Genomic DNA, 13538 nt, shown 5'->3' with positions numbered 1-13538 from the left:
ACATTGTCCAGTGTGGCGCTAGACACGGCCCAGCACAATCCTGTCCTGACGAAGGGTCTCGGCCTGAAACGTTGACTGTATCTCTTCCTAGAGATGCTGCCTGGCCTGCTGCGTTCACCAGCAACTTTGATGTGTGTTGAGTGAGGCATAAAGCTTGTTATTAACACCTGTTAATTACTGAGTATTCCAGGAGCAGAGAATGAATAAATGAGGAAAACCGAATAAATCATGGCCATTCTATACAAAAAAAATCTCCAAAGTAACAATATTCCAGTGTTAATAATTAACCTACAGAATAGCCAGATTAGATTCATTTATTTATCACATGTACACTGAAACATGCAGTGATCTGTGTTGTTTGCATTAACAGCCAACATAACCCAAGGATGTGCTGGGGGCAGCCCATAAGTGTCGCCACACATTCTGGCGCCAACACAGCGTGACACCATGTTCAGCGTGATGCCTGCTGGGAAAAACTGAAGCTTCTTGAAAAATACACAAACAGCTACAATTACTGGAGAATTCACTAAAGAATTACCTATATATAGAACTATAAATGACATTTACTAAAAGTACAGGCAAGCATAGTAAAGGTTAAACTGCAAGGGAAGTAACAATTTTACATTCTAATCCAACAGTCTCCTTATTTGAGGAGGACTAGTGGCACTGATGGAGTTTGACCTTGAATGTACTGACTGGTGGAGAAGGGCTGAAGAACCGTAAAGCCCTACAGCAGCTTCTACTGAGTTCTGATGAAGGGCCTTGGCCTGAAACGTCAACTGTTTATTCTTCCCCATAGATGCTGCCTGACCTGCTGAGTTTCTCCAGCATTTTGTGTTTGCTGCCCTGGATTTTCAGCATCTGCAGAATCATGTGTTTATGCTCCTATTTCGGTTCCTATTGCTGTAAATGAAGTTGGTGGAGCCCATTACTGCTGAATCTAATTGCTTGCTCAACGGGGTGCACATCGTCACTCCTTCAAGGCTCAGCTGGATGATTTCAGAAGAAGCATCTTTGCAGATTTGATCCTTCGCTGGTGATGACATGCCTCAGCCGATTACGTCACTGCTGTGGCTGTAACTGGCCAAAAGTACAGATCACAGGTTGAAAATGGTTTGTGCTGGGCCGTGTCTAGCGCCACACTGGACAATGTACCTACAGCACGTGACTTCAAAAAACTGCAGCGAGTTGTGAACGAAGCTCAGCACATCACAGAAATCTGCCTCCCCTCCACGGACTCCGTCTGTGCTCCCTAGTAAAGCAGCCAGCTTCATCAAAGACCCCCATCCACTCCAGGCAGTCTCTCTTCTCCCCTCTCTGATCAGACAGAGATACAAAGGCCTGAGAGCATGTACCACCAGGTTCAAAGACAGTTTCTATCCTGCTGTTATCAGACTCTGGAATGTTGACCTCTTCTACAATAAGATCGGTTCTTAGCCTCACAACCTACCGCATTATGATGGTGAACTTTACTGTTTACGTGCACTGTACTTTTTGGTAACTTTTACACTTTATTCTGCATTGTTATTGTTATACCTTATTCTACCCCTTAATGCATTGTGTCTGCATTTCCCCTCCTAATGAGGCCCCAAGAAATTTAGAGTCAAGAGTCATACAAACATGGGTACAGGCTTTTCGGCCTGTCTCATCCATGCTGACTGTATTGTTGATAGGGTTGCCAACTTTCTCACTTCCAAATAAGGGACAAAAGTAGCAGTCAAATACGGGACACTTGTATTCTCCTCAGAAAGACTACCACCACCATGAAGCCTTGCGCGGGCACCTGTGTACGCATGCGTGACATGTGCGTACGTGCTGATTTTTTTCTACAAATGGGTTTTGGCTTAACCTTCCCGATTCTGGTAAGTGAAACTACACTGTACATACATTATTTCTACTTTATATAGGCTGTGTATTTGTCATATAATTCCTGCTTTTACTATAAGTTAGCGTTATTTTAGGTTTTATGTGCTATTTGGTAGGTTATTTTTTGGGTCTGGGAACGCTCAAAAATTTTTCCCATATAAATTAATGGTAATTGCTTCTTTGCTTTACGCCATTCCGGCTTACGAACGGTTTCACAAGAACACTCTACCTTAGTGGGGGGAATACGGGACAAGAGCGGTCCCATATGGGACAAACCAATTTAGCCCAATATACGGGATGTCCCAGCTAATACGGAACAGTTGGCAACCCTAATTGCCAAATGAGTTCATCCCATCTGCTTGTGCCTGGCCTTTAGCTCTTTTAAACTTCTCCTATCCTTGTACTTATCTACATGGCTTTTAAATGTTGCCAAGGTGGCTGTCTCATTCACTAAAGACGCTAACGTACCCAGCTCAACCACTATTTCTGGATACTCTTTCAAAACACCCACCATCATTTGCATGAAGTATCTGCCCATCATGTCCTTCTTAAATTGGATTGCTCTTCCAAATTATTGTTAGTATAAGGATTCTTCATGCAAATCCACTGCCTTGTTCACTTACATAATTGTGTTTCATCTTCAGTGTGACTTGCTTTGTTCTAATACCATTTTATCAACCTGAAACACTAATAGCTTCAAAAACAAAGCCAGTCTTCCAAGAGAACTCAGCCTGTCAAGCAGCACCCTCGGAAGCAAAGGGATTGGTGAAATTCAGGTTAAGATCCTGTATCTACATTCCAGCGTTTGCAATCTCGTGTCTCCAGATTATCCATTTCCTTGTTCCACTGATACTGCCAGACCTACTGGGTCCTCCCAGTTCAGTTTTACAGCTCAGATGGCCAGCATCTACAGTGTTGGGTATAGGAGAACGAGGGTGATCAAACTTAGGCCATGCCACTCCGAATTGTGCTAATGTTATTTTGTGACTGTATCGGCCAGACCATAACCATAATTGTTCCGTGTGACTGCATGTACTGAGCTTTGCAACACTTCAGTCCTGAAGGATTGATGTTTTGTTCAGCTGTATGCATGTGCATGGTTGAACGACAATTAAACTTGAACCCTACTGAATATTGAAAGACTAGATTAGAGATACCTAACCTTTATTGCTATGGACCCCTGCCATTAACCAAGGGGTCCGTGTTGGGCACGTGGCCAAGTGGTTAAGGTGTTCGTCTAGTTATCTCAAGGTTGCTAGTTTGAGCCTCAGCTGTGGCAGCGTGTTTGTGCCCTTGAGCAAGGCACTTATTCACACATTGCTCTAGTCTGTGCGACGAGTGGCGCCCCACACAGACTTCCAATCTGCGCCTTGTAAGGCATGAAAATGCCCGACACAGGCCTCTCATGGTCTGAGTCGACGTTCCCTCCCTTCCCTCCCCTCCGTGGATACCAGGCTGGAACCCCTGGCCTAGATAGAGTGAACATGGAGAAGAGTCTTGGCCCAAAACGTTAACTGTTTATTCTTTACTACAGATGCCACCTGAATTGCTGAGTTCCTCCAGCGTTTTGTGTGTTTTGGTTTGGACTTCCAACATCTGCAGACTTCCTGAGTTTATGCTGGACGTGGAGAGGATATTTCCTTTCGTGGAGAGGATATTTCCTATCGTGGGGGTGTCTAAGACCAGAGGGCACAGTTTCAGAACACAAGGACATCCTCTGACAGCAGAGATGAGGAGGAATTTCTTTTGCCAGGGGTAGGTGAATCTGTGGAATTCATTATCACAGACCTCTGTGGCGGTCAAGTCATTGAGTATATTTTTGCTGTAGGTTGATAGGCTCTTGATTAGAAGGGGGCTGAAGGTTATGGAGAAAAGGCAGGAGAATGAGATTGAGAGGGATAATAAGTCATCCAAGATGGAATGGCAGAGCAGACTCGACAGGCCAAATGGCCTAACACAATAACTCAGAAGATCTATACAGAATTTTAAAGGTCATTCAACCCCAGATCCGAACCAGGCCTGCACAATTCCAGTTCACTTCCCTTTCCCCACATCTGTTGATCATTCCCTTTCCTATTTTCAAAGATTATGGATGCAGTTTCCATTACAGCATATTATGTCAAAACCCCACCCATTACAAAGTTTCCCAAATCATCTATTTTAATCGAGTTGCTGAACCAGCAGAAATTATTCCATTCCCATCGTTGTCTGATTCTCATCACTCAGCAACTGAATATTCCAATGAGATTTCTCCGTTTTTCGAAACAGCAAAACACATACTTAATAGTAAAGTCTCTCTTCATCCCTCTCATAATAATATCGACTTAAGTCATCATTCTTTCTCATCTGCAAAGTAATCCGTCTGAAATATTCCCAAGAGCCTGGGAATGTGTGTTTACTGACTAAAGAATCGCAGCAGAAGCAGGGAATGCCACTTAATACAATTTAAAAACCCTATACCACAGTATGACAGCAAAGATGCTTAACTCAAGAACACTCTGTATGTGTAACATCAAGTGGACATAGCTTAGAAACCTAAGCATTCAGAAACCTATAGAACTACTGTTTTGCTATTATACTACTTGTCTGTTTTTTCAATAAAGTAAATTATCATTCTGTCCTAATTTAAAATGTTTCTCATCCTAAGTTCAAGTGCAAAATGATCCTTCATATCAAATATTACCCACCTTATTCCTTTCTCTCTAAATGAAGCGGCTCACTGTTCTCCACATCTCTATGCAATGTTCTGAGACAATTTGGTCAGCATGGATGAGTCGGGCCAAAGGGCCTACTCCCCCTCCGGTACAACTCTCCTTCTCCAAGCTACGTCCACCTCCACCAAGGACGTTCACAAGCCCGGCTACAAGAGTAAAATCCCAGAGCTACAGAAACACCAACAGAAGCTCCAAAAACCTCATCCCTGGGAGAGGAAGGTGGACAGAGAACTCTGCCAAGCTGCTGTACCAGACTATGCCCAGTAGGGGTAAAGATAAATAGATAAGATAGATAGGTAGACATACTTTATTGATCCCGAGGGAAATTGGGTAAAGGGCTTAAGCAGCAGCTATTATGTCCCCTTGATGTTACAAATACAGACCGTTTTGAGTCATGCAATTTCCCCATCACACTGTGGTATGAAATTTTTAATACACCCTGAAAGAGAAAAAAAAATCCACATCTCCCCCAGAAACACCATTTCCAGAATATTAAATTGATTACCCACACTCAACAATCCAGAATCAGCTTCCTTCACCATCAAGTTACTGAACGTTCCAGAACACTACCTCTTTTTCCCTTGCACTATTGACTTACCTTGTAATTTATAGTGATTTTTATGTCTTTGCATTGTACTGCTGCTTCCAAACAAATCCACGCAAGTCAGCAGGAATAATTCTGATTCTAACTAATACACTGGGTGTTCAAGTCAGTGTTGCTTTGGGGGGCTTGGACAAACTGGATACCAGATTTATTTAAGATACAATAATGACCATATTATTTATTTACCATAATTAATTTTCATTTGCACATTTTGTCTACTGCACATTGACTGCTTGTCAGTCTAAATATGTGTACTTTATCATTGACTCTATTGTATTTCTTTGTGCTACTGTGAACGTCTGCACAAAAATGAATCTCCAGTGTAGTATTGGTGACACACGTGTACTTTAATAATAAATTTACTTTGAACAATAAATAGCATTTCAGCTCTTTGTGAGACACCGAATTCATGATACAAAATGAATACCACTGATCTTGTATCCTTCACCCAAAATGGACAGAAATCAGAGCACTTCCTTCTTGGGCTCGTAGGCTGTGAACAGTGGGGTACCGTGAGGAGAGAGCTCGTAGGCTATCAATAGTGGGGTACCGCGAGGAGAGAGCTTGTAGACTGTTAACAGTGAGGTACCATGAGGAGAGAGCTCGTAGGCTATCAATAGTGGGTACTGTGAGGAGAGTGCTTGGGTGTCAACTCTTCACAATCAACAATCAAAGATCTGGCTGAGGGAATTAACTACCTTACTTCCAGGTTTGCTGTCAATGCCAAACCAGGTGGACCATTCGTGTAGAAAAGATGCAAGAGGATCAAAGGGGATGGTAACAAGTTGAATGAGTGGGTAAGAACATGGCAGTTGGAAGATAACTTCCTTTTCTTTTGTGACCTCTTACTTTTGCAAGACTATTTATTAGGTAGTGATCATGGCGTGCTTGTACGCGACTTCCAGCTGCACAAATAGGAGAGCGTTTGAAGGTTCTGAGCCTGTACTCACTGAAGTCTAGAATGAGAGTGTGAGTAAGGGTAGAATCTCATTGAAACTTACCAAATATTAAAAGGCCGAGATAGGGTGGACGTGGAGAGTCTAGGACAAGAGGGTGCAGACTCAGAATACAAGGATGTCCCTTTAGAACAGAGTTGAGGAGGAATTTCTTTAGCTAGAGGACAGCTAAGCTGCAAAAGTCATTGTGGAAGGGAATAATAATTCGGCCTAATGGTGGAGCAGACTTGATAGACCGAATGGCCTCATTCTGCTCTTGTGTCTTATGGTGTTAAAAATCAATTTAATTTCTTCCTTGCAATTGCCTGTAGCGAGGCCAGCGTTTATCTAGTATTCTGAACCTGAGCAACGTTTCAAGGTTCTGGGCTTGCATTCGCTCGAGTTGAGAAGAATGAAGGGGGATCTCGTTGAAACCAACAGAATATTGAAAGGCCTAACATGAGGAACTCTGCAGATGCTGGAATTTCAAGATTGAAAGGCCTAGACAGGGTGGGCATGGGAAGATGTTTCCTATAATGGAGAAATCTCAGACTAGGGGTCACAGTCTCAGAATACAAGGACATCCCTTTAGAACAAAGATGAGGTGGAATTTCTTTAGCCAGAGGGTGGTGAATCTGTGAATTCATTGCCACAGACGGCTGTGGATCAAAGTCACTGGGTATGTTTAAGCACTGGTTGATAGGTTCTAATTAGTAAAGGCGTCAAAAGTTATAGGGAGAAGGAAAAAAAATGGGGACAAGGGGGAATAAATTGACCCCGATCAATTGGTGGGGCAGACCCAATGGGACAAATGGCCCAATTCAGTCTCTATATCTTAATATACACTACCCATTATTGCAAGAAGTTTTGATATCAGCAGTAAAATCTTAATGCATTTATAGGGGCCTTGTTAAAACTGCCTCTGGGTGGTTTTGATCTTCTTACCCAAGGAAGGATGTACCTTTGAGGAACTGTAGCAATGAGTCAGTCACACAGTACAGGAATAGGCTCTTCAGCCCAGCTGGTCCATGCTAGCTAAGACACTGGCTCTATATGGCCCCTTATCCCCCTTAAACTTTTCCCATCTGTATACCTGTCCGAGTTAGCATTCCCCCTTCAATCACTTCCTTTAGCAGCCAAACCAGGGACGGTGGGCTTGCCACACCAGAAGCTAATGAGATGATGGAATTAGATTCTGTTAAAACTTACAAAATGAACATTGGCCTGCCCAACTATGCCACTCCACGGCAAAGAATCTGGGACCAGGGACATAGTTTCAGCCATTTAACATGGAGATGAAATGATATTTCTTCCCTCAGAGAGTTGTGGATCTTTGGAATTCTCTATCCCAGCTGGCTGTGGAAGCTTAAAGATTAGTTTTATTTGTCACATGAACTTCGAATCGTACAGTGAAATATGTTGTTTGTGTCAATGACCAACACAGACCCAGGATGTGCTCAACCATTCAGTACGGCAACAACCGATCGCCCATATTCACCACTCTGTTCCTGCTTTGTCCACATATTTCTTCATCTGTTTAGCCTTTAGTATTGTCACAAGGGGAAAAAAAACAAGTAATTGTTCAAGATTAGACTATGTGCTCCTTAGATAAGTAGCTTTATTTGTCACATGTATTTGCAAACATACAGTGAAACGTACCGTTTGTGTCAACGACCAACACGGCCCGATTGGGCTGGGGCAGCCTGCGAGCGTCATCGTGCTTCCGGCGTAAACAGATCATGCCCACAACTTACTAACCCATGCCTTTGGAAGGTGGGAGGAAACTGGCGCACCTGGAGGACACCCACGTGGTCATGGGGAGAACAGAAACTCCTCCCCGACAGCAGCAGGAATCACTGTTTGCCAGTGCTGTAAAGCATTGTGCGAAGGGCTACACACCACACCTAATATATTTGTCTTTGCCAATCTACTATCAATGGCACAAGAAACATTGCCCAATACACTTGAGCCAACTCTCACATTAGACCATTACAGTTTCCTTTAGGACCCTAGATTCAGAACACATTATGGCACATTCTAGCTTAACGATTCTGTGATATGATGGTCATTCCCTGCAAGGGGCCAAACACAATGGCTAATTCATGACTTTCTTGCAGTGCCCTGGTATTGTATAGTGTGGTCTACAGTTGACTTCTTGATGTATTAACCTAAACAATCACTCCCTATACACTCCAGAAATCTCCCTCCATATTATTGCACTAATCTTCATGTCAATTAAAGTCACCCATGATGATCCCCGGGTACCTAATTGTAAAAGTCTTTGCTTTTCTATTTAATGACATCCCCAAAGTCTGCAATGCTGAGATCTGTATACAATTCCTGTTTCTTTGCTCTTTGATTATCTCTTAGTTTTACCGAACAGTTTCTACCTCATTCAGGCTCCTATCCCTTCACACATTTACATTAATCTCCATTTTAACCAGAAATGCTACCCCATCTCATTTCTTCTTTATTACAATATAATCCTCTGTAGTCCAATAGAATCACAGATCAAGGACAAGAGGAAAATTGGTTTGTCCCATCGGCTGATATTAATGGAACACGTTCTCAAACAGCTTATTTTGTTTTGTGTGATTACCTGGAACTCCGCAGTGCTTTACTAGCTAACAATTACTTCTCCACGTGCTGGAACACAGAAACCACTAGATGGAAACAGCACCCCTGCACCCTGTCCAACTAATTCACCAAGAAACCTGGCAGCGCCACAACAACAAAAATGAATTTGTTGACTTTTCACAACATCAATCACGAGAGACAAATGCAGGGTTACGGAGGAGGGAAGGGCTAGATCAGGGGTCCCCAACCTTTTTTTATGCTGAGGGGTCTGTGGACGACAGGTTGGGGACACCTGGATTAGATTGATCTCAGAGTAGGTGAAAAGGTCGGCATAACATCGTGGGCCAAAGGGCTTGTAATGTAATGTTCTGTATCCTACATATGTTCCATCTTAGACATGATTCAAAGGAACCTCCGGTGGAGAAGAACATTGGGAACCGCATCACACTCCTCACATCCCATATAACCTTTCCCTCAACATCAGCATAAAGGAGAACTCGTCACTTGCTTTGAGAAAGAAGCTAGGGAACCCATTCAATAGACAATAGGTGCAGAAGTAGACCATTCGGCCCTTCGAGCCTGCACCGCCATTCTGAGATCATGACTGATCATCTACTATCAATACCCGGTTCCTGCCTTGTCCCCATAACCCTTGATTCCCCTATCCATAAGATACCAATCTAGTTCCTTCTTGAAAGCATCCAGAGAATTGGCCTCCACTGCCTTCTGAGGCAGCGCGTTCCACACCTCCACAACTCTCTGGGAGAAGAAGTTCCTCCTCAACTGTCCTAAATGACCTACCCCTTATTCTTAAACTATGCCCTCTGGTACTGGACTCTCCCAGTCTACATCAGAGATTGAGGGTTCAATGTCAGGTTATTAGGAGTGAATATCACCAACAGCCTACACTGGGTAAATGTTATAGCCAAAAAAGCATGCAGGAATCTCTAATTCAAGACACTAAAGAAAGACAGTGTGCCCCCTTTGACCCTCACCAACTTTCAAATGATGCAGCACAGAAAGCACCCGACGCAGATACATCACAGCTTGGTGTAGCAGCTGCTCTGCCCGTGACTGCAAGGAACTCCAGAGCTGTGGACACATCTCAGCAGCTCGCAGAAGCCTGCCTCTCCCCTCTGTGGACTCTGTCTACACTTCTTGCTGCCTCAGTAAAGCAGCCAGCAAAATCAAAGACCTGACCCACCCCAGACATATTCTCTTCTCCTCCACTCCCCACCCGCCGTTAGTCATAAAATACAAATGCTTGAAAGCACGTTCCGCCATGCTATTGCAGATTGATAAGATGAATGAACCCTTGACCTCACAGTCCACCTCATTACAACCCTGAACCTTACTGTCTGCCCTGCGCTTTCTCTGTAACTGTATTGCTTCATCCTGGACGCCGACTTTGTTTTCCCTTGTCATACTTCAACGCACAGTTGTATTGAAGTCACCAGCACATGATACCTGGACATCACACACACACAAAATGCTGGAGGAACTCAGCAAGGCATGCACCATCTATAGAGGGGAATAAACAGTCCTGATGAAGGGTCTCGTCCCAAAACGTCAACTGTTTACTTCCCCTCCACAGGTGCTCCCTGGCTGGCTGAGTTCCTCCAGCAGTTTTGGTGTCTTGGTGTAATGAAGTTACCTTTATAGATGGCATGCAAAGCAATGTTTTTTTTACTGTAACTCACTGCATGAGATGATAATAAACCAATTTACTACTGTAACTAATTACTCAAAAACCACATCCTAAAATGCTATTATCTGAAATAAATTTGTGATTGGTTTATAGCTGGCTGGTGGCGCCGTGACATCAGCGCCGGACTCCGGAGCGAAGGTTCCCGAGTTCGAACCCAGTCGGGCCACTCCCGGGCACGCTTTCCATCTGCGCCGGGTTGAGTGTCGAGCAACTCAACCTTGTAAAAAAAAGACTGCGTTGTGAGAAGGACGTGGGGGACCTCACAGAATCTTTCCACCAAGACAACCACTTGAAAAGTGGCTGCCGAGGCTCTGGTTAGAGTATGACACACACAAAAAAAATTGGTTTATTTCCTGGCTGCTCAAACTTCAATAATTTGCTTATTGAAAGAAAATAACAATATGACAGGCTGCCATTTGGCCAATTCCACAAGCTGGCACTTAAAGTAGAACAGCCCACTCTAATTTCCCCTTCTTTTCACCATCTTGTTTGAGAGAATCAGTTAAAACTTCTGGTGAGGACAAAAATATCAGTAACTTTGTTGAACCTCAATTATACAAAGGAAAAACTTGCTAGGTTTCAGGTATAAAGTAACAAAAGATACGCAAGGAGACGGAATTTTGCTAAGAAAATTTCATTGCCCTGAAAATGCAAGCTTCTATATTTGACGGAACATCTGAGTACAGTACAATTAACTAAATTACATCAAAGCCAGGGAGACAACATTCTGGAATTTGTATCACAATTAATCCTTAGGTATACAAACTTCATGAAGTACCTTTAGCTTATGTCTGTCATTTCAGCCACAAGGCAAGAAATACAAACTATTTTAACCCTCCCCCATCTAGTACATGCATATTAAGGATATTCCTAAATAATGACAATGTGTTTAATTTAAATAGACTACAACTAGTTATTCCCAACCCGATTCCTGATAGCAGACCCATTATTACCACACTGCACTTAACATTGGTTAGAAAACAATGGCCTGTATTTCACCAAATAGTCACACACAAAAAAAAGACCAAACACCAATATTAACCCTTTGAAGATCAATTCAATTACTCCCATTGCAAAAATACTTAGCATACTGTGAATGAATTCCTTAAAATGTAATAATGCAGCAGCCATTTTGCACGCAGCAAATTCATAAAAACACAAGTGAGGTGAGCGGCCAATTGATGTGAAGTTGAGCAAGCATCAGAGTGAACTTCCCTGTTCCTTAAAATCACCTGATTTTCCAGAACAGACATCAAGCGAATTAGCATCTCCTGCAAGAGATGAACGCTACCCCCTCCCCACCTTTACCCCAATCAACCCCAAACACAGTGAGCACTCCAATGGCATGTCACTGGATTGTTTGGTACCCCAGAACACACAGCAAAGGCTAAAAAAAAACAAAACCTTCTGATTTTGAAACGTTACAAATTAACCCCCCACAACTCACCATCAAGGACAAAACCCATACCGCTGCAAACTTGAGCAACATATTGAAAGAAGAGAAGTGCAATATTGGTGCAAACATTGATACATTTTGCTGGCAAATGCGTGCTTTACCCAAAGCGAAAGTACTAAAGGAAATTCAAAGTGTATTTCAATAAAACATAATTCTGCAACAAATATCGATTGACGCATTGCGAGGGGTGGGGGAGATGGAAATGTAACAAATTCCGGTGAACCCGAGGCCCGCGGAGGCTACAATGTAGCGGAACCCATTGAAGACGGCGCAGCTGAGGGGTTTTGTGTTTTAAATGGAAACACATTTAAAAGGCCAGCGCTTTGTTTCCGCTTACCTGGGCTTGCACCCCCGCCAGTCTGACCAGGAAGATCTGAGGCAGCAAAACGATCAGTCTGACCAGGACCTTGTCCATCTCGTTCCTTGTGGCCGCCGCCGCCTTCTCCATCCCTCGCCCCAGCCCTCTGCCCCCTCCCCTGGCTCCCGGGGAGACTTCCAACACTCGCCGCCGAGTCTCCGCCGCCCTGGTTCCCGCCCCCTCCTCCTGCCTCATTGGCCCACCTCCTCACTTCGCGTCCCGATTCAAAACTTTACCAACTCGCCATTGGCTGCGGACCCGTCACTCGGGCCGGTTCCGGAGCCTGGCGTCATGAGCCTGCCAACGGGGACTCTCGCGTTTGCACACGGAGGAGACGAGCGAGCGAGCGGCTTGTTTTTTGCATGAGAACCATCGGTTTGTAAAGGCACGCAGCCTTTTGCGGCTTTTTTTTTGTCTCAACGCATTGCGAGTGTGAAGATGAGACGCACACATTCTCAACGAGCATGCTCGGGCGATTTTGACAATGAAATCCCCCTCATCTTCCCTCGGCTCCGTGAACCTCATCCTTAATGCAAGTTCTGGTTGGGTCCCATTTGAAATGTGCGTCCAGTAAAGCTTTCAGATGGTTTCATTTCCATTTTATTACACAATATTACTCTGAAAGAAAGCCACAGTCAGTCAAGATAAAACATTCCACGGCGTCAGAATGACCGAGGATGCTTGTCATCTCAAATGATTTTGGTGCAGTTTGTGTCCAAATTCCTCAGATGAGATATTGAGATTTGCGTTGCGTAAGAAACAACCTTTTTGGCAAATTTGTTAATGCCCAATTTTGCCGTGGGCAGACAGCATCAGTGGAGGAAAAGGGGCAATCAACACCCTTCATCTGGATTGACTGAGCCAGTCTAAAAAAAAGGTGAAGACAGCGGGTCAGGGGGACACAGCAAGAGCTACTGAACGATAAGCCTATCACCGCTCCGCACAGCGTTCGTCCTATCGTTCGGCAGCTCTTCCTCCACTCTTCCCTTCACTTTTTGATACTGGCTACTCTCCCTTCTGTCTTTCAGTCCAGATGAAGGGCCTTGATCTACCAATAGGTTCAAAATTCAAAGTAAATTCATTATCAAATTACATAGATGTCACCTAATGTCACATGATACGCACTTTCTTGCAGGCATTCATGGTAGATTCAAGAAACACAGCGGGATCACTGAAAGACCGCATCCAACAGGACCAACCAACAACTGATGTGCAATGACAACAATGTGCAAATACGAAAAAAAGGAATTAATAAATAAGTATACAAGCAATAAATATCGAGAACATTCGATGAAGAGTCCTTGAAAGTGAGTCTATAGG

General features: G+C 43.7%; 1 protein-coding gene across 1 annotated transcript in view; it reads right to left on the bottom strand.

Moving 5' to 3' along the window:
* The window catches only part of wbp1la (WW domain binding protein 1-like a), a 132511-nt gene extending 120083 nt beyond the window's left edge, over positions 1–12428 (bottom strand). The window contains exon 1 of the mRNA XM_072238918.1: positions 12198–12428. Within this exon, the coding sequence (XP_072095019.1) occupies positions 12198–12413 (216 nt within the window). The 5' untranslated portion in view covers positions 12414–12428. The remainder of the gene's footprint in view (positions 1–12197) is intronic.
* Between the last annotated feature and the right edge of the window lie 1110 nt (positions 12429–13538).

This window comes from Mobula birostris, chromosome 21 (genome assembly GCF_030028105.1).
Source record: "Mobula birostris isolate sMobBir1 chromosome 21, sMobBir1.hap1, whole genome shotgun sequence".
Lineage (NCBI taxonomy): Eukaryota > Metazoa > Chordata > Chondrichthyes > Myliobatiformes > Myliobatidae > Mobula > Mobula birostris.
This window is presented reverse-complemented; position numbering and strand designations above follow the sequence as displayed.